This window comes from Zonotrichia leucophrys, chromosome 4 (assembly GCF_028769735.1).
Source record: "Zonotrichia leucophrys gambelii isolate GWCS_2022_RI chromosome 4, RI_Zleu_2.0, whole genome shotgun sequence".
In the NCBI taxonomy this organism is placed as follows: Eukaryota; Metazoa; Chordata; class Aves; order Passeriformes; family Passerellidae; genus Zonotrichia; species Zonotrichia leucophrys.
The window spans coordinates 66,982,169-67,003,569 of NC_088173.1; the positions used below are offsets into that span (position 1 = coordinate 66,982,169).

Below are 21,401 nucleotides of genomic sequence, written 5' to 3' on the forward strand. Positions count from 1 at the left end.
AGGAGGTGGAGGCGGAGGAGGAGAGGAGCCGGCACGGCCCAGGCCTGCAGCCCGTGAGGAAGAGCCCCCCGGGGGCGGGCCGCGCCGGCATGCGGCTCCCCGGCCGGCTCGCCCTGCTCCGGAGCACGCCCCTGGCTGCCCGGCCGCCAGGGAGGGTCCGAACGGGGCGGGCGGCGGCGCGGCGCGGCTTCTCCCGCGGGCGGCTCGGCGGCACCATGGCAGAGGAGGCCAAGAAGCGGGCCGCCTTCGCCGCCGTGGACAAGCACGTCCAGGTGAGGCAGCCCGGGGTGCTGCGGGGCGCGGGGACCTCGGAGCCTCGGGGCGCGGAGCGGCCGCGGGGTGTGCGGAGCGCCCGGAGCGCGGGGCGGCCGCGGGGTGCGCGGAACCTCCGGGACCCGGAGTGCACGGAGGGGCTCCGGGCTGCAGGGACCCCCCAGAACACAGAGTGGCTGCAGGGACCCCCAAAGCACGGAGTGGCTGCAGGGTCCCCCAATGCATGCAGTGGCCATGGAGCGGCTTCAGGGTGCCGGGACAAACTCTGGGCTGCCGGCACCCCCAGTACACGGAGCGGCTCCGGGGTGCCGGGACAGGATCTGCTGTGCCGGGACCCCTCAGTGCACTGAGCAGCCATGGGGTGCACAGAGCTTCTCAGTGCATGGAGAGGCTCTGGAGTGCACGGAGCCCTCAGTACACTGAGAGATCCCGGAGTGCAGGGACAGGCTCCGGGGTACCGGGAGCCCCCAGTGCAGGACGGAGCTCAGGGTGCACAGAGCAGCTCTGGGGTGCAGAGACCTTTCCCTAATCCCCGGACGGAGCTCGGGGTGCACGGAGCGACTCTGGGGTGCAGAGACCTCTCCCTAATCCCCGGACGGAGCTCGGGGTGCACGGAGCGACTCCGGGGTGCAGAGACCCCCTCCAGACGGGGTGTGTGGAGGGACGGACGGGTCCCGGGCTGCGTGGAGCGGCTCCGGAAGCGGGGACAGGCTCTGAGGTGCTCCCGAAGGGGCCGTGAGTTGCACGGAGTTCCCCGGTGCACGGAGCAACTCCGGGGTGTCAGGACTTCACAAAGCACAGAGCGGCCGCGGGGTGCGCGGATTTTCGCAGCGCATGGAGCGGCTCTGGATTGCAGGGACAGGCTCTGGGGTGCCGGGACCCCCCGGTACACGGAATGGCAGTGAAGTGCACGGAGCTTCCCAGTGCATGGACAGGCTGCGGGATCCCCCAGCACAGAGAGAGGCTCTGGGGTGCCGGCACTCCCCGAGGCACGAAGCGGCCACAGGGAGTGCAGAGTCCCCAGTGCACGGACGGACCTTGGGACGCATGGAGCGATTCTGGGGTGCAGGGACACCCAAAGCACAGAGCAGCCACGGACTCTCCCCGAGCACAGACGGACCCTGCCGTTCATGGAGCGGCTCCGGGTGCAGGGACACCCAAATGCACAGAGCAGCCACGGACTCTCCCCGAGCACGGATGGCCCTGGGTTCATGGAGTGGCTCTGGGTGCAGGGACAGGTTTTAGGGTGCTGGGACCCCGCAATGCACAGAGGGGCCGTGGAGTACACAGAATCTCTGGTGCATGGATGGACCCTGGGGTGCACAGAGCAACTCTGGGGTGCTGGGAACACACAAAACACACAGCCACAAAACATAGGGGTGCCCGGAGCCTTCCAGTGCATGGGCAGACCCTGGGCTGTGTGAGGCAGCTCCAGGTGCAGGACAGGCTGTGCAGTGCCGGGACTCCCCAGTGTATGGAATGGCCATGGAATGTATTGAACTTCCCAGGGCATGGATGGGCACAGACTCCTGCAGTGCACAGAGCAGCACCGAGGTTCATGGACGCAGTGGGGGGCACTGAGAATATCCCCCCACTTGGAGCATGAACAGTCCTGGGTGCAAAGAGGGGCCCTGGGGTGCATGGATGGGTCCTGCTGAGCCTCTTTCTCCTTTGCTTTGGACTTCACTCCCTTTAGCAGAAATGAAGGGAGAAAGCAGCTTTTCCTTCCCCAGTGTGTCCCTCCCCAGCAGCAGCTTCATGCCTGATCCAGCTCAGCACTGTCTGTGCCAAATTTGGGGTAATGTCTTGCACCTCCAAATTTTCACTGTGCACCCTCCTGCTGCTGGGCTGTGGTGGGAGTTCAGGCTAATGCCAGGTGCTGCTCCTTTCTCCAAATCCAGGATGCACTGCTGCTGCACCCCATTTGTGAGCACCCAGGCAAGGAGCAGCAGTCCCTGACCGGGGGATTCTGCCTTGTCCTCTGCAGGGAGGGCAGTGCAGCCAGGGGCTTGAGTCAGCCCCGTGAATGTCAGCTGGGGCTGGAGCTGCCCGAGGTTTGGCACAGCCTGCTTGGGGAGCTCAGCGACCAACGGTTCCAGTCACGCAGGGCTTTATCGCTTCTGTGCCAGCCCTTTCGCAATGGCAGTGCTGAAATCGGGCTGAGGAGTTCCTGCGAAGAGTGTAGATATTAGCAGTTAGGGGAGAAAAAAAAATCCCTTTTCCTTCCTGCTCCCCCCTCGCTGGGGTAGTGTTTTGAGGTTCAGATGCTGATGGCTTCCCTTGTGTCGCATGGAAGTTCTGCTTGTTCTGCAGCCCCGTTCCTCTGAGCAGTCTGTGCCTGCCTGAGAGCACAGCCACAGGTGTGTGAGACCCAGCCCTGCCAGGCCAACACCATCAAAAGTGATCAGTCTGTGAGATGGGGGAGCCTGGGGGCTCTGGCAGTTGCATAAAAATCCATTTTCTTACCCAAGGGAAGCCCCAAATTGTACATTGAGGGGTCATGGGAGGAAGGACTTCTCTCACAAAGCGTGGAGCCAAGACACCAATGTTGCTTGGAGGTATCATAAATGGGGGCTCCTTTGTTTTGGGGTAAAACCAGTACTTTTGGACTTTATTAGTGAAATCACTGGCCTTTGTGCTGTTTTATCGCCAGGCAAATTTAGGATAATGTTTCTGGCTGTCTCCCAGCTAATGAAAGTTCAATGTCCAGCTTGTGATGCCAGTTAAGTAAATTAGCAGTGTCTGGGGTAACACCCCAATGGTTGTGCAAGCTGGCTTCAGGAAATAATGGAGCAGGAGCTCAGAGTCACTGCCCAGGAGCTGGATGGTGTCAGCCCTCAGTTTGCACTGGCAAACTGCTGTTTGCAATGGATACGTTTGTGTTTGCTTGTTAGACTCTCGGGGGGGGGGGGCAGTGCTGCCTCTGAAAGCAAAGCTGAGGCTTCCCCTGCACAGCAGGGATGTGTGGGACACACCAGGGTTTGGTTCTGCTGGACAAATCTCTCTTGCTTAACAACTGTGCCATAAATCTGTGGCACTGGGGGCTTGGCACTGGATCCACCTTCACACCCATGCCTGCCTTGCCAGGACAGCAGCTCCTTGTGTGCCACATGTAAACCTGGCTGTGGGAGGGGGCATTAGGACAGGATAACTTTACTGGTTTTATTTTGTTTTTATTTTATTTTTATTTATTTTATTTTTTAATTTTAATTTTAATTTTATTTTATTTTTATTTCATTTTTATTTTATTTTATTTTTATTTTATTTATTGTATTTATTTTATTTTATTTTTATTTTAAATTTTATTTTATTTTATTTTTATTTTATTTTATTATTTTTTTTTAATTTTTATTTTATTTTATTTTTATTTCATTTTTATTTTAATTTTATTTATTGTATTTATTTTATTTTATTTTTCTTTTATTTATATTTTATTTTATTTTTAATTTTTATTTTATTTTATTTTTTATTATTTTTATTTTTATTTTATTTTAATTTTAATTTTTATTTTATTTTATTTTTATTTAATTTTACTTTATTTATTGTATTTTATTTTATTTTATTTTTTTTTATTTTTATTTTATTTTTTTTTTATTTTTTATTTTTATTTTATTTTATTATTTTTTTATTTTTATTTTATTTTATTTTATTTTATTTTATTTTATTTTTTATTTTATTTTATTTTATTTTATTTTATTTTATTTTATTTTATTTTCGGGCTGTGGGGCTGTGCCAGCCTGGGGGAGTGGGGCTGGCACAGGCTGGGGCTTTAGAGCTGTAAGCTGCTTGGGGAGAGCTGGCTTTGCCTTTATACAACACCTCTGAGGGCAGGCCCCGTGAGCACTCTGTTAGAAATGAAAATACAGCTACTGCCCTGTGTCCTACTGCCCCAGAGAGGACTGAGCAAACTTTGGGCTTTGCTCTGTGTTTATCTGCTGCTTTTAGATGGAGCTCTTTGCTCTCTGACCTTGGAAGCTTCGCTGGGACTGGCCAGTGCTGTGTGCTGCTGGTGCTGCTCCCTGTGTGTTGCCTTCTGTGGTGCTGGGCAGTGTCTTCAGCCCCTTGGGTTGGCTGGGAAAATGCTGTAATTACTGAAATGTTAAAACACTGCCCACTTCACCCAAAAGGGTCCTCAGCTGTGCTGTGGCTCAGTGCCTGGGTTTTGTTTGGTGGATTTTTTTGCATGAGGTGCTGCTCCTGAGTGCTCTGCTTCTCACCAATGCTTGCCCTGCCCCTGGTTTTAAAATGTTTTGTGGTTGGTTTTGCCCCTGCTCTGGCTGGGGTTGGAGCTGAGGAAGGAGAAGTGGGAGTCATGTGAGGCTGGGGGTGTGACAGCACCAGTTTAGGCTGATTAAAAATGCTGCTTCACCTCTAATCACTGATAAACGGATGGGCTGGGGCCCTTGTGAGCTCTTCCTGCTTCATTACAGTGGAGTTGCCCATGCTGAAGCTCTCCCCATCCCTTCAGGGTACCCAGCTGCTGCGAGAAGCTGTCCCACCCTACAGAAATGAGGGCAAAGAGAAGAAACTGCCTCTCCCCGGGTCAGAACAAGTCTGTTGGGAACGCTGGTACTGCCATGTCCTGCCACCTGTGCCCAGCTTGGCTTGCCCCGTCCTTGGCTGGCCTTGCTTGGCTCTGCCTGCTGGCTGGGGGCACGAGGAGCTCTCGGTGTCTGCTGGCCACAATGCAGGGACCTGTTGCTGTGCCCAGCTTCTGCAGAGTCACCGTGCTGAGTGAGGGCTGGGATGGAAACTGAGCCTCTGGTTCTGGAGAATTTCTGTTTTCTTTGAGCTTTTAACTTGCAGAAGCAAGAGAAATGACTAATCCTAGGGGAGTGTGACCTGTCTTGAACTCCACCTTTCCAGGTAAACTTGAGTGACAGCAGGATTTTAGCTGGTTGAAGTGCTGCAGGTGTGGCTTTTTCCACAGCTGCCCAGCTCTGGATTTGCTGCACACGAGGAAAGAGCTCCAGATCTGTCTAATGTCCAAGAGATAATGCACAACAGCTCCGTGCCTGCATCTCTGCTTGTCTGCATATGTTCCTCATCTGAAGTCTCTGTGGTGATACTGGGCCTCTTTAAGTCAATTTAAGCTTTGGATCCCATCCAAAGAAAATGAAATACACTGAAAATGGGAAGTGCAGAAGGCTGCAGGTCACTTACAGGGGATGGGAAACTGAGTTGATGATAAACAGAGACTGACGTGGCAGAGAACATGTCTTGCACAAGTAACACAAGAGCACCCATCCCCCCTCAGCCTGCAGCACCTTTTGGGAGTGTATCTGTGTTACAGGTGACAGGCAGTGATCCTTCTGAATCAGGCCGTACACACAGAAAGGCCAGGATGGAGCTGTGGTTAAAATTTCATCCTCTTCACAAAATTTCTTCCTCTTCCTGGCACATGCTGCCAGGCTCACCCACATTCCAAGTTTTGCTGGACTCCCCTATAGGCAGCTTCACACTCTTGTTTTGGAAAACATTCTTTATTATTCACAGGAACAGCTGCTGTGCTCTCTGCTTTGGCTGCTGGTGCATCTGTGCTGTTTACTAATGATATGGTTGGCAGCAAATGCAGCCTTTTACTGTGTGGCTTCCTTGGGAAGATTTTATCTTGAGGTTGTTTCCCCTTCTTCCTCTGTGGTATTGTCTGAAATTCACAGCTTTCCGGCAGGAGAGCTTTCATGGAATGCCAGCAACCACCAGTGAGAGTGCATTGAACGCCCTGAGATGGGGCTGTGCTGGTAATTAGCAAGCACAGGTCCTTTAATGAGAGGCAGAGTTGATTAAGATCCCCTGGCCGCAGACCGCGGCCGTGCCCTCGCTGGCACAGCGCGTTCCCTGCCTTGCCTGCAGAGTGCTGAGATGCTGTGTCCACGTGCATCCCTGGACAAGGCTCCTCTTGCATGTGCTCATGGTGCCAGTTTTGCTGGGGAAGTGGAGTCTGGAGCCTCCAGTGACAGCATTGCTCTGTCTGTCTTTGATTTGCAGAACAATCAAGTTCTTGGGATCGGAAGCGGATCTACGATTGTACACGCGGTGCAGCGATTAGGTAGGATGCTCCCCTTCCTGTCCCTCCCACCACAAAAATCCCCTTTTCCTTCTGCCCCAACTACTTCAAAAACACCCTAAAATCACCTGTGTGCTGACTTAGAGTTGATGCCTTGGGTCTGCTCACTGGCTGCTGTGTCCTGCTTGAAGCTGAAGGTTAAAACTGAGCCTTGGGCTCCAAGTTTATAGCCTGGGAGTCCTGAGGAGGTAATGATTTGCCAGCTGTTCCTGACAGCCAGGAAAAGCTCTGCACTGGCACCCACCACAAACTGGAGCTGAGCTCCTTGGTCTGGCTCCAGCTTTGCCAGCTCTGCCCAGTGCTGGCTTGCTGTGTGGCTCGGGGCCATGCAGCTGCTCTGCTTCCTTTAACCCGTGTGCCTGGGGCTCGTTTTGCTCCCCACAGCCACAGGATTCACACTGAGAGCCCTGCTGAGGTGTCATGAAAATGAGGAATGTGAAATCCTGCTGCATTTTATTAATGTACCCTGCAGCCAGGTTTACCTGCTTGCTCCAGGTGCAGGGCTTTGCTCAGGGAGTGATTCAGAAAATTTCAGCAAAATACTCAAGTGAGGCAAATGCAGCTTTGCAGAGTGAGTGTGAGGGTGATCACCGTCACTGCTCATTGCAGAGGGTGCAGAGGTTTAGAGTTCCTTTGCAGGGCAGTCCCAGCCCTGCTTGTGGAGGTGCTGAACTTTGGATGTCCCTGGGTGCAGAGCAGAGCAGCTGTGGGGCCATGGCGGGTTGGGAGTGCAGGATCAGCCCTGTTGCTCTTGGGGTCTTGCTTGGGTACAGAGGGGGAACCACAGAATCATCAAGGCTGGAAAACACCTCCAAGATCCTCAAATCCCACACAGCACCACTGTGTCACCACCAAACCATACTCCCAAAGTGTTACATCCACACTTCCACGTGTGAAGATTGCACCACTTCTCTGGGCAGCGCTGTTCAGTGTGTCCCACCTGGGTGGCTCTGCCTGTCCAGCTCCCTTGGCAGAGCTGTCCTGCAGCCCAGAGCAGGCTGAGTTCTGAGCACAGCCCAGCCCTTCACTGTGCAGGGATAACAGCAGGGCTGGGGCTGCCCCTCGTCACCATTTCCCCACTCTGTGTGTGATCACTTCATTGTCTGGGAGCTGCTGTTCAGCCTCCTGGGCTTGGCTCAGTACTGCAACCACTCCCTCCCTGAGCACAGAATCAGTCTCTAAATAAATGCCTATTGTATTTGAAGAGGAGTGGCTGTTCCAGGCTGCAAATTCTGGCTTTTCATGTCTCCTGATTGCTTTAGAACTGGGATGTGGCCTGTAAGAACATCAGCCTCATGAACTGCATGTTCAATCCCTCCAGCAGCAGCACTACCTTGGAGCAGGTAGCTCATGTGCTTGCTCTGCTGCACGAGCTCTTGCTGGCTCTTGTGCCTGGGTATTGTAATTACTAAAATAACATTTTATCCATAATGATATCTTAGTAATAGATTTTAGTCGTTTGAGGTTAGCCTGGGGGAGGAAATATTTCCTTCCATTTAATGGAATACTGTACTTTATTAGTTCTTTCCCTGCTATATATTTAAATGTTCTATAATAAATTAATGTGATGTCCCCAGGGCAACAAGCCAGCAAACCTTTCAGACAGCTGCTGGAGCTCTGTGTTTACATGGAGAGCAGCAAAAACCTGTCTAATGGAGTGAGAGAGGGGATGGGGCCCCTTTCCCAGGTGAGGATTTGCTGATGGGGCTCCTCTGCTGCTGGAGACATAAAGGTTAATGGCTCATGGTGACTTGGGCTGGTGTTGAAACATTTGTGTTGAAACTGAGCCTCAGCCTATGGAGGGGGCACCTGTTTGCATTTTGAGCGTGACTGAGTTATTTGCAAGCCAAGCAAGTAATTGCAGTGAATCAGGGGGGCTGAAAACTGAGCTTTCTTAAAGAGAAAGTTGCTGTGGTTTTGCCTTGTGCAATGAACTAACCAAGGCTTCTGCTTTTTGCCTGCAGCTGAGCGAGTCAAGGAGGAGAACCTGACCATTGTTTGCATCCCTACATCCTTTCAGGTGAGTGCTTTGCTTTCCTCCTTTGCTTCCTGCCACTCCAAACAGTCCTGCAGGGCATCTCCCGTGGGCTGTGGGAGCCACCCTGCCTTTCTCTGGGTCACAGTGCTGTGAGTGAGCCAAAAGCACCAGAGAGAGCAGTCGTGGTGCAGCCTACAGAAAGAAGGTGATGGTGCTGTGTTACCCTGACCTGAGCTGGGGCTGGGAGGTGTATTTGGAGCCAGTGTGGTGAGGCTGGTTGTGCCAGGGTTGGTGTGTGGCTTCCCCTGGATCCCACTTGCAGGAAAATGCTGCTTAGTGGTGAACCAGGCTCCTCGTGCAAAGCTCACTGGAGACACTTTGTCTCCTTTGAGTCTGTGTCAGCCCTGACAGCTGTAAAGAATAATGGGAAACTCTTGTGTTTTCAGCAGGAACTTCACACGCATCAGCTGGATTTGATAAGAAACTGCAGAAGAGAAATTGCCTTAACCTCTTGTTTGCAGGAATTGGTTCATACCAAGCTGGATGTTGGGAGGGCTGGAGGGAGAGCCTGGCTTGGTGGTGGAATACAGATCTGCTGGAGAAGCCTCTGAGCATCTCCCATGCCTTTGGCAACTGGCTTTGGTCTCTTTGCCTCTGCTCCCTGAGGTGGGAACCTCCTTTTGGGCAGTGGGGACCCCCTGAAGGGTCTACAGGGCTGGGTGGCAATGCCCCAGGCAAGGAATGGAGCATGTGTCCTTCCCATGGGCCTGGGGACTGTGCTTGTGTCACACTCCTGTCACCGTGAGGGCAGTGTGGCAGGCGGGCAGAGCCTGTCCTGTGAGGTGGGCAGGGACTGGGTGGATACAGCCCTGAGCAACCTGGGAGCTGACCCTGCTTTCACCTGGAGGTGGGATGGATAGAGACCAACCTGAATTAGCCTAAAAAATAATCTTAGAAAAACCTAACATCCTCCTATCCTGCAGTTGTTTGGGTGTGGGGGTGACAGGGCTCTCTCTTCCCAGCTGCTGCAGGTGGCTGGGGTATGGTGCAAGGTGCTGCAAAGGCCAGAAAGTGAAAAAAAGGAAAATTAACCTATATTGGTACTTCTGTTGATTATATAGACTGTGGTGAGAGTGTATCTTTGACCTGTCTCAAATGATTCCCACCCTCCCCTTGGAATTGAGGAGAAGTGCTCTGAGTTCAGTCATTAGTTCTTAAAGAAAATATTGATAAAGTTCTTGTAGTGAGCGTGGGCTGGAGCCTGTCCTGCCCTGAAATGTTGTCATAGTTCATTTAACACCATGGAGTTTCTTACCAGTAAAACAAAAAGTTTCTGTTAAAGAGAAGAGAGGGATTGTACACCTGCAGGAGCCAAAATTCCCAACGTGGGGCTGCCTTGGATCTCTTGCAGTCCCTTAGACCTCAACCAATTCCGAGTGGAGCGTTCCCAGCTCAGCAAAACAGCATTTTATTTTCACTGTACAGGTGTAGATGGCTGCCTGAGGTCATGGCAAGGAAGAGTTGGTTTCAGTGGGCTTTTATACTCCTCCCTCCCCTGTTGTCAGGGCACTAATCCATCTCCAGCAGTAAAGCTAGAGCAGGGTAAGTATCTGTCCCTGGCCTTGCGTTGTCTCTTCTCACCGGGACTCAGTGTGCTCCCTGGGACTGCTCCTGTCCAGGGCTGGGCAGTGCCCACCACTCCTCCCTCAGTGATGGGAGCTCTGCTTCTGGTTCCCACTGCTCCCCGTGCCTGCAAGCAGAGCTGGAGGGAGCCAAGCCACCTCTGCTGTTGCCACACTGCTGACTGAGCCTGTTCAGGGTCTGGCCTGCATGTGCAGCACGGTGTTTTCAATGCTTTGAGTTTCCCAGATCCCTGAAATCTCCTTTTGTGGACACCACGTGATGAATGCCAACCCACTGATTTTTATTCCTATCATTTTGTGAGTCCTTAGGGCCCCACAGCCCATGGGTGTTAAAACTGCATGCTATGAAATGCCATGATAAACTATTCTAATCTCATTGCCAGGAGTGCCAGCTGCTAATTCTAATGTTTCTGGGATGCCAGTACCTGTGCCTGATGCACTTTGTTAGTGTTAGTGGGTGGAATTCAGGGGAATCAGCTGATCCAGGCTATTGAAATGGGGTTTCTTGGTCTAGCTGCAGCATGGTAGCAAGTTCAGACTGAGCAGAGCCTGTGCAAGGAGGGAATCTCACTTGAATGATGATTTGTAACATGGAAAGTTCAACCAGTTAGAGACTGTGCAGATGACACCAAGCTGGGTGGGAGTGTCGATCTGCAGGGGATCTGGACAGGATGGATGGATGGGATGGGATGGGATGGGATGGATGATGGATGGATGGATGGATGGTGGATGGATGGATGATGGATGGATGATGGATGGATGGATGGATGGATGATGGATGGATGGATGGATGGATGATGGATGGATGGATGGATGGATGGATGATGATGGATGGATGGATGGATGGATGGATGGATGATGGATGGATGGGATGGGATGGATGGATAGATGGTGGATGGATGGATGGATGGATGGATGGATGATGGATGGATGGATGGATGATGGATGGATGGATGGATGGATGGATGGATGGGATGGATGGGATGGATGGGATGGATGGATGGATGGATGGATGGATGGATGGATGGATGGATGATGGATGGATGGATGGATGGATGGATGATGGATGGATGGATGGATGGATGGATGGATGGATGGATGGATGGGAGGGATGGATGGAAGGATGGATGGTGGGTGGATGGATGGATGGATGGATGGATGGATCGACCAAGGCCAAAGGTCTGAGCTTCAGCAAGACCAGGTGCTGGGTGTGCACTTTGGCCACAACAACGTCCTGCAGAGCTCCAGGCTGGGGGCAGAGTGGCCCAGCAGGACAGGCCCTGGGGTGCTGGTGACATGAGCCATGGTGTGCCCAGGGGGCCAAGGAGGCCAGGGGCTCCTGGCCTGTGTCAGCAATAGTGGCAGCAGGACCAGGGCAGGGATTGTCCCTCTGCACTGGGCACTGGTGAGGCCACACTGAATCCCGTGTTCAGTTTTGTCCCTCGTGACAAGAAGGGCACTGAGGGGCTGGAGGGGGTCCAGAGGAGGGAGCGGAGCTGGGCAGGGCTCTGGAGCTCAGGTGTGATGAGGAGCAGCCGAGGGGCTGGAGAAAAGGAATCTCCTCCCTCTCCACAGCCCCCTGACAGGAGGAGCAGCCATGTCAGGGTTGGTTTCTTCTCCCAAGTGACAATAAGAGGACAAGAGGAAATGGCCCCAGGCTGTGCCAGGAGAGGTTTTGATTGGATATTAGGGAAAGTTTATTCACTGGGAAGGTGGTCAGGCCCTGAGCAGGCTGCCCGGGGCAGTGGTGGAGCCACCACCCCTGGAGGGATGTGAAAGCCATGTACATGTGACACTTGGGGACATGGTTTAGCAGTGGCCTGGGCAGTGCTGGGTTAAGGGCTGGACTTGGTGTTAGCAAACCTGGCTAAACAATTCTGTGGTTGCCCGAGGGACTGAGCCACTCGGGGTGCCCTGTGTGGTGTTGCCACTAGAGGGAATCACATGGCCACTGCAGGTCAGAGCCACCCAGCAGCTGTGTCAGCAGCTTCCCACGCTTTTCCCACCGGCTGTGCATTTGTTATTTACTTTTCAGCTTATTTCCAATATAAAAAATATTTTCTCTGTTAGTTCCACATTGCTGTGGTGTAAATACTTCATTTTCTTGGTCCCATTTTTCAGCTGAAGGAGATAAGAAGGGCTGGATGGGTGTGAGGGAGAATGATGTCCAAGCTGAAACAACACAGGATTTCAAAATTCCAAATCTGCTTTAGTGCTTAGATACAAGTGATTCCCACCAAGCTGATAAGGCCTCCTGCAGTTTAGTATGGAGACACCCAAACCCAGGAGTTCTGTTGCACCACCTGAGCATTTTAGTTCAAATGAGCAGCAGGATTTTCTTTTGATTAAACAGCTCTGGTGTGGAAACATCATTTTCTCCTTGCTGTGTGTTCCTGCTGCAGCCAGGGAAGGACACCAAGGATCTGTTTTCCTGTCCTGCCACTGGTAAATGCTGTTTGTTCTCTTCTTGGTGCACAGGCTCGTCAGCTGATCCTGCAGAATGGCTTAACCCTGAGTGACTTGGACCGAAATCCAGAGGTGAGTGGGACCACAGAGGTGAGACCTCAGCTCACCTTCCTCTCACCTGGTCCTTCAGAAAGTGTCCAGGCTCCTTAGTCCTCCCTGAGGCTGAGTTTGGGCAGCCACACTGCAGAACTTGAGCTGGGACAACAGGAAACAGCCTCAAGTTGTGCCACAGGAGGTTCAGATTGGATATTGGGAAAACTTCCTGCACTGAAAGGTTGGTCAAGCCTGGAACAGGCTGCCCAGGGCAGTGGTGGGATCAGCATCACTGGAATTGTTAAAAAACATGTAGATTTGATGCTTAGGGACATGGTTTAGTGGGGTTGGTTGAATGGCTGGACTCAATGATCTTAAAGGTCTTTTCTAACCTTAATGATTTGGACAAGTTTAGTTTATTTTCCCCCCAAGTTGTTTCTTAGTTCTTGTCCCTTTAGATGACAGAAGGCTGCTGGGTTGTGTTGCCTCCAGGTGCTTGGCATGTCTGTGAAGATGAGGCTTGAGACAGGAATGTTGCTGAACTGTCAAAGGTTTTTCCTGGGAAAATCTTTCATGCTGGTCCTTAAAGAACACCAGAGGCTCAAGAGATGTGCCTCGCAGGCCAGCAGTTGGTTTGGGTTTCTGTTCCTCTCACATGCCTGGGGTTGTTGGAGGGGCTTGGGTGCTCTCAGGGTGTCCTTGGCTGGCCCATCACACACTTGTGTCTGCTCAGGCTTGGCACCAAGGCAGTGCCAGCTCTGGTGACATTTGTCACTGCTGCCTGGGACACCCCAGCCCTGGAGCTGAGCAGGAGCAGGGCCTGGATGAGGGGAGGGGTGTTACAGGGCTTGCAAGGGTCTTCAGGGTGAAGAGAGAGGCGAGAATCTTGACCTCATGTTCAGAAGGCTTGATTTTATTATTTTATGATATATATTACATTATGACTATACTACAAAGAATAGAGAGAAAGTTCTCAGAAGCTATCTAAGCTAAGAATAGAAAAGGAATGAATAACAAAGTTCTGTGTCCAGGCAGAAAGCAAGAACAGCTCTGCCATGAGTGGTCAGTAAATCCAAACATCCACATGAGACCAATCCCAGATGCACCTGTTGCATTCCACAGCAGCAGATAATCATTGTTTACATTTTGTTCCTGAGGCCTCTCAGCTTCTCAGGAGGGGGAAAAATCCTAAAGAAAGGATTTTTATGAAAAGATGTCTGTGCCAGAGGGGTTCCCACAGCCATTTGCTCCTCTCCCCACAGCTTGATGTTGCCATCGATGGAGCAGATGAGGTGGACTCTGACCTCAACCTTATCAAAGGTGGCGGGTGAGCCTTGCTGTCTGTCTGTCTGTCTGTCTGTCTGTCCCGGTGCTGGTGGGGGCTCTGAGCATGCCTGTGTGGCTGTGGGTGTCTCTGGGCTGGGCTGGAGGGGATCCTGTGCACCCACAGTGGGAGATGGCTCCTGGCCAGGGACAAGGGGCACAAAGGGAGGGATGGCTGTGGGGCAATGGCAGCACCAAAACCACCAAGAACATATTAGAGGGGACTGGGTTTCAAGGCCATTAGGCACAGTGAGGAGCAGTCTGATGTTTTCTGGTTTTGTTTTTATTTTTTCCCCCCTTGCAGTGGCTGCTTGACACAGGAGAAGATAGTGGCAGGATTTGCAAAGTGCTTCATTGTTATTGCTGATTACAGGTGAAGATATTACTGTTCATAATTCCTTTCTCCTCCATGGGAGGTTTCAGATGGTGCTGTGCTAGGCCCTTATTGTCATTCCAATGGTTACAGGAGAGCAGGAATGGGTGGAAATGAGCCTGGCTCCCAGTATTTCAGCAATTCAATTTATCTTTTTTTCCTAATTTTCAACTCAGCAGGCCTGCTTGGGAGTCAGCAGAGCTTGTGGGGAAGTGGCAGTTCTGCTCTCTGAGCTCAGTGATTGTCAGCATGGGATCAATTTTCCAGCCATGGGGCTGTGGAAAAAACAACTCCTGTTCTGCTTGTCCAAAGCATGTCAAAACAGGGCTTTTGAGTGATGGAGCACTGTGCATTAGACTGGCTCTGGCTGCAGCAGGGCACTCATGGACTGAGCCTGTGTGCTCCTGAGCCTTGTGCCTGAGGGGTTTGCCAAGGGCCTGGGTGCTGTTAATGGTGTCAGCAGTGTAATGTCCAGCACTAATCCCACCTCAAACTGTGCCCTCAGGAAAAAATCTGACAGCCTTGGGGAGCAGTGGAAGAAGGGAGTTCCTATCGAGGTCATCCCCATGGCTTATGTCCCTGTCACCAAAGCCCTGACCAAAAAATTTGGCGGAGTCGCGGAGCTGCGGATGGCTGTTAACAAAGCAGTGAGTGTCCCTGTGAGCCCTGCTTCCCTGGGGACCCTCCTGAGCAAAGGGGCAAAGGGAGGACCAGATTTCATCTGGTGACACCTGGGCTTTCAGTCCCACAAGTGACATCTTGTGTAATTCCTCCTTACTGTACTTTGGTTGCTGGATTGTGTATTTATGTGTTCAGGCTGCTCGTTGAAAGCCCCTCTGGCTGTGACTCCTAAAGAAGCATCGTGGAGCAGGGAGCAGAGGGATTGCCAGCCTGGCTCTGGGGGTGCTGGGGGGCTGCAGGGCAGCCTGAACTGCCAGAGAGGGTCTCAGGTTGGGGGTGATGGTTTCACTGACAGGTTTAGTGTGGGACAGCCCCAGTTTATGTGAATGATGACTCTAAAGCACGGCAGTGGGGACACTGTGAGGGCTGTGACAGTCCCTGGCTGGCATCAGGAGACACAGAGCTCATGCCATGACAGCTGGGTTTGCTTCCAGGGCCCTGTGGTGACAGACAATGGGAACTTCATCCTGGACTGGAAGTTTGACAAGGTTCACGAGTGGCGCGAAGTGAACTCTGCCATCAAAATGATACCAGGTGATGTCTCATGTTTTAAAAGCCACAAAAACTGGCTGAGGCTCGGTGTGTGATAGTAACCTGGACTGTGGCAGCTCTCTCCTGGATATGAGGGAATGTGTGTGTGTGTGTATTTGCTGCCCCCCTGCAGGTCCCTGCATTTGTTTCTACTCAAGAGAGCAGTCAGCTCAGTTGGTACAATTGTGCCCATGGGGCTTTTCCCACATGGTGGTGAAAACCTGGGGTGATGCTGGTTGATGCTGACACTGTTTCCCATTAGGCACAACAGTCCTGTCCTTTTCCTTACTCTCCTTGTGCCCACTTAGAGAGAGACTTTTAGTGGAAACACCAGTGCACTCTGGAGGGAAGGTTTGCACTGTATTTTCCAGGAGCTGCTTGCAGCTCTGCATCCCATTCCCATTGGGAAGCCCTCCCTGCTGGCCTTGCTGTGGGGATGAAGTGCACTCAAGCTCTTGCTGGGCTCGAGCAGCAGTGGCTGAGTGCTCTGTTTGCAAACAAAGCAGCCTCTTTGCAAGGACCCCTGCCTGGCATGAGACCTGCTGCCCAGGCCAGAGCTGCCTCTGCACCATCCAGGGGCACTGGCACTCTCTGAGCTTCAGGGAAGCAGCAGCTGGATGTCTTTCTGGTTATCTTGGCAAAGCCTGTCCCTCAAGTCCTGCCCTCACAGAACATGCAGGAACAGGTTGGGATCTTGTTGCACAAACTGAGTTGCCAGCATCCCCACAAAGCAGCCATGTATTGTCCTGGCTCCACAACTGAAACCCCAGGCCAGGCAGAGGCTCTGGTCAGTGGTTTTGCTTCCCTCAGTAGTGCTTATCACAGAATCACAGAATTTTTGGGGGTTGAAAGGGATCTCTGGGCAGTGCTCCATATCCTATTCCAGTTGCTGCCCATGCTGTACAAATCTCTGTACCATTAAAGCTGTGTCTGTGCAAGAGGCAGACAGTGCCTGCTTGCTCTGCACAGCAGGAGCTTCTTCCCTGCATTTCTTGTTGTTTGAGAAAGGAATAGTAAATGATGGCACCTGTTTCCTGCTCAGAAATGGACCTGCTCAGGGAAGAAGAGCTTCTTCCCTCCCCAGAAGTGGATGAGCCCAAATGTGTGGCTGTTAAAGCCTAAATGCAGTGCTGGGAGAAGGCTTTTGGCCACCTTGTGCTTGTGGTAGCCCTTGTCTCTGTTTCTATCCACGTTCCTGGCCTCTGGCTGTGTTTCAGTGATCACTGTGAAGTTAGGAGCACCCCATAGTTAAATGCAATCAAAAGCACATTTACAAATGGGCTACAAATTGCAGAGGTACCACCAGAGCTGCTGAGTTTTAACATTTGAACAAATGTCAGGCAGGTGATCTCTTACAGGGAAGTCTTTCAGGCGAGTATAAAGGCAGGGGTGGTGCCTGTGGCAGTAACTATACAAGATATCAGTACTGTCCAGGTAAACAGTGCAGGGGGTGACTCTGCAGTAACTGTACAGGATATCAGTACTGTACAGGTACAGGATGCAGGAATGGTGACTGGCAGTAACAATACAGGATATCAGTACTGTACAGGTACAGGATGCAGGAATGGTGACTGGCAGTAACAATACAGGATATCAGTACTGTACAGAGTGCAGGGGTGGTTGTGGCTGTAACAATAAAGGATATCAGTACTGTACAGGTACAGGATGCAGGAATGGTGACTCTGGCAGTAACAATACAGGATATCAGTACTGTACAGGTACAGGATGCAGGAATGGTGACTGGCAGTAACAATACAGGATATCAGTACTGTACAGGTACAGAGTGCAGGGTGGTGGCTGTGGTTGTAACAGTAAAGGATATCAGTTTGGGATATCACAGTGCAGGAATGGTGACTCTGGCAGTAACTGTACAGGATATCAGTACTGTACAGTCACAGAGTGCAGGGGGGTGACTGTGGCAGTAACTATACAGGATATCAGTACTGTACAGGTACAGGATGCAGGAATGGTGATTCTGGCAATAACAATACAGGATATCAGTGCTGTACAGGTACAGAGTGCAGGAGGTGACTGGCAGTAATTGTACAGGATATCAGGCTTACAGGTACAGAGTGCAGGGTGGTGCGTGGTGTAACAGTAAAGGATATCAGTATTGGATATCAGGTGCAGATGGTGACTCTGGCAGTAACTATACAGGATATCAGTACTGTACAGGATGCAGGAATGGTGACTCTGGCAGTAACTGTACAGGATATCAGTGCTGTACAGGTACAGGATGCAGGAATGGTGACTCTGGCAGTAACTATACAGGATATCAGTGCTGTACAGGATGCAGGAATGGTGACTCTGGCAGTAACTGTACAGGATATCAGTACTGTTCAGGTACAGAGGGTGGTGGCTGAGGCTGTAACAATAAAGGATATCAGTGCTGTACAGGTACAGGATGCAGGAATGGTGACTCTGCAGTAACTGTACAGGATATCAGTACTGTACAGGTACAGAGTGCAGGGTGGTGGCTGTGGCTGTAACAATAAAGGATATCAGTGCTGTACAGGTACAGGATGCAGGAATGGTGACTCTGGCAGTAATTGCACAGGATATCAGTGCTGTACAGGAATGGTGACTCTGGCAGTAACCAGTGACCTCTCATTCCCCAGGCGTGGTGGAGACGGGGCTGTTCATCGACATGGCCCAGCGCGTGTACTTTGGGATGGAGGACGGCTCGGTCAGCGTGAGGGAGAAGCCGCCCTGCTGACAGCCCCTGCCAGATGGGGACCAGGCTGTCCCACCCGTGCCAACCCCACGTTTGCCTTAAGGAGCGGCGGCTGTCGCAGGAGACCCGTGGGAAAGCCCATCAGGATCCGCTGATGTGATACTGAATGTCTCTTTTTTTAAAGAAAAACAAACAAAGAAAAAATAGATTCTATTTATATATATATATATTTTTACTTTACAGGAATGTTGTCTTTTTTTAATGAGTCATTTCAATGAATTGCTTTAACGTTTTTATTTTCTTTTCTAAGAAATACTTAACCAAAAACATTACTCCCTGGTTTTGTGTTTGGAGGTTTGGTTGGTTTTTTTTCTTTTTTTCAAAGAGAACTTGAACCCTTCTGGTTGCTCATAGCACTTAATGATGGAAGTCAGAAATACAATCCCAATGCATCGTTCCTAACTATCCTGGCTGGGAGGGTGATGTATGTAACAGGAGCACATCCAGTTGGGACCTGCTGATGCCTTATTTGGAACCTTTTTGGTTCAGTATTTTATGCCTTTTATTTTTCTATACCACTGTTTTTTAATAGTTCGGGATGTCTGGTTGTCCTCTGTGTACATGACAATTCTCTGAGCCTAGGGTGGTCTCTACATCCCCCTCTCTGGGAAACTTCTAAGGGCCTTTTGTGGGCTTCTGTATGGAGGAGACATTCATCCTTTGAGCCAAACTGCTGTCATTTAATTCAGTACCTCTGATTAAAGTCTGTCCTGTAGCTGGAGACGTTTGGGACTTTGTCCTTTTAGACCAAGAGCAGAACTGGGTGCTTGATGAACTTACAGGAGCATATTTTAGCAGCTTAGGACAGCATGGAACAGTGTTCAGTGGCAAATGATCTGGTTTGCAATGAAGGTTAATTATCACCCCTCAGCTGGTTATTTGTGGAAGGATAGAGCAGAACGCACAGGAAAATGGAGTCTTCCTGCCTAAATTTTCCACATGTAGCAGGAGAGAGACACTCGTTCAGTATCTCATTTTTGGTGTGTAGGTGCTTTGCATGGTTCTGATGTCGAAATGCAAGCCCTCTCTTTGTGTTTTAGACACTGAAATAAAGAGCTCTTATACCAGACTTGGTGGTAATTTTGTTCTCAAAGTAAATTATTTTGTGGATAACGGGGTAGACTGTGGTCAGACCAACTTCTGCCAGCTTCCCCCTTGCAAGAATCCCTCACCCTGGCCAAACCCACCCTTCTGCATTTGATTTCTTTTTGCTTAAGGTAAATGAATTATTTAAAATGAACCAAATTACCTGGTCAACACTTCTTATCTGCTATACTTTCCTCAACAGACACTGTCTTCAATTTGCACACCTAAAACCTGTGCATATAAATCCAGCTCTTGTACTGAGCAAACTGCCAGCAGCTCTCTGGAAACACTGGGATTTCTTTTCCCACAAGCCAGAAGCCATTTGCAAAGCCCTGGCTCTGGCTGGGGGCTGTTTTCAGATGCTCTTGGGCTCCTAATGTAATCCTGGATAAACAGAGAGCAATCGAGCACAGCTTTGTGCCCAAGTGCCTTCTCACTCAGTGTGCTGCTGCAAATGAGATTAGCAGGAGTGAATGCTGCTGTTGACTCTCCTCTGCCTGAAATCAAACAGCTCCTCCTCAAAAAGCCAATAAACCCATTACTGCACCATTACTTCTGGCCCTGGACCAGCTGTGATCTCATTCAGCTTTGTGCTTAGCAGGGGCTCCATGGCCTGGAGATGGGCAGCTCTGGTTCTTGGGCTGCTCTGGGGGCTGGGGTGGGTCCTGGGGGGGCTTTTGCAGCAGATCCCCCTGCTGGGGTGGGACTTGGGCTGCTGTGGGTTATGGGCACTACACAGCTGGAATTAAAATGTCTGTGGCCAATTAAAACCCCTGGGGAAAATTCAGAGTCTGAATCCTTGTGCAAGCTCCCCCTGCTGACATTTGCAGAGTCAGTAGATGGGGTTTGACTTAAGGGGCTCTTGGGAATGGTCGTGTCCTTTCCCTTGGAGGCTGCCAGGCTCCCTCACCTGTCATGGCATCCTCATCTTCACCTGCCAGCACATCCAGGTGTGGTGCAGGTGTTGCCCGATTGATAAAGGACACAAAACTCGGATAAGTTTTGTGCGGCGCTTTATTGAAGGGCCCGGGGGCCTGCGGACTAGCGTCTCCAAATCAGAGCCCCGAAATTCACACAAGGGTGTTTTCCTTTTATATACATGCAATTCATAACAAAGTCTCCAAGAAACAGTGGCCCTTTGCCAAACGACAGACCCCTTGTAATACATTCCCTAGTTCACAAGCAAAATCATAAATCTTCTGCTTGTCCTATTGTATGCTGCCCCCCAAACCGGGTAGTCTTCTTACTCTCCTACCCTGATTTAATGTTTATTAAGTTCCTAAGGCTACCTGCCAAGGTTACACAGAACTCAACACATAATATCAACGGCTACAAAACTATTTTTAACAAACCAATTCACACAGAACTCATAACTAAACTATAATAAAACATTTTGCTAAATTTCATTTCTTTTCCAACACAGGGAGTCCATCCATCCCCTCCTGGGGTGCCTTTGTGCCCTGCCTCTGCCCTGTCACCAGCACAGCCTGCTTACACTGATGCTCACTGCCTTGCCACCAGCCTGTTTGAAGAAGGTGAAGTGTACAGGCAGCAGAGTGTTTAGTCCCTGGTCCTTGCTTTTCCAGGCCATCACTATTGGAATAAGTATCCCAATATAACCAGTTAGATGGTGCCTAGGCCAGTTCTGACCTTCGCTGCTTGGCCAGAGGCAGCACTGTGGTGTTTAACCCCAGAGATACCTTGGCTGGCGGCAGAGTGCAGCGGGGCACAAGACAGGACTCCGTTCTCCTCAGGAGAGAGCTTCTGGCGATGGTGGAGAGAAAGGGAATGGATTCTGCTAGAAGGTAGCCAGATGTTTATTCCATGAGTACAGATACGTCTGCACTGGGCCACTGCTGGTAACAGAATGAAGCCGCATGGTCTCATTCACATTTTAAGCTCAGGACAGGGGAAGGGAGGGGACAGGTGAGCCACCAACCAGGTGAAGGGGCAGGGTCTCAAGGTACTAGGGACACCTATCACACGACGCCTTGCTGGTATGTTAGCCTGATTGACAGGGCACACTCAGCGAGGGGCGAGGGGGAAGGGAGAAGGTAAAACAGGATATTGCAACACACCACAACATCTCCCCCTAGTTTTGTTTAAAAAGAAGAGGGCTGTGTTTATGGTGCAGAATGATTCTACTGAGGCTTCCAGGTCATCCACTGGAGCACTGAGGGCTTCCAAATGGTAGACTTCAGGAGGGGGAGATG

At 50.9% G+C, this 21,401-nt stretch overlaps 1 protein-coding gene across 1 annotated transcript; it reads left to right on the forward strand.

Annotated features, from left to right (window-relative positions):
- The first annotated feature begins 9 nt into the window (after window positions 1–9).
- On the forward strand, window positions 10–19,171 carry RPIA (ribose 5-phosphate isomerase A). Its single transcript, XM_064711999.1, has 9 exons — window positions 10–272; window positions 6,262–6,322; window positions 8,305–8,360; window positions 12,440–12,499; window positions 13,723–13,787; window positions 14,088–14,156; window positions 14,662–14,803; window positions 15,272–15,371; window positions 17,987–19,171. The coding sequence occupies exons 1-9, from the start codon at window positions 90–92 to the stop codon at window positions 18,082–18,084; spliced, it is 834 nt and encodes a 277-aa protein (XP_064568069.1). The 5' UTR covers window positions 10–89; the 3' UTR covers window positions 18,085–19,171.
- Window positions 19,172–21,401: the final 2,230 nt, after the last annotated feature.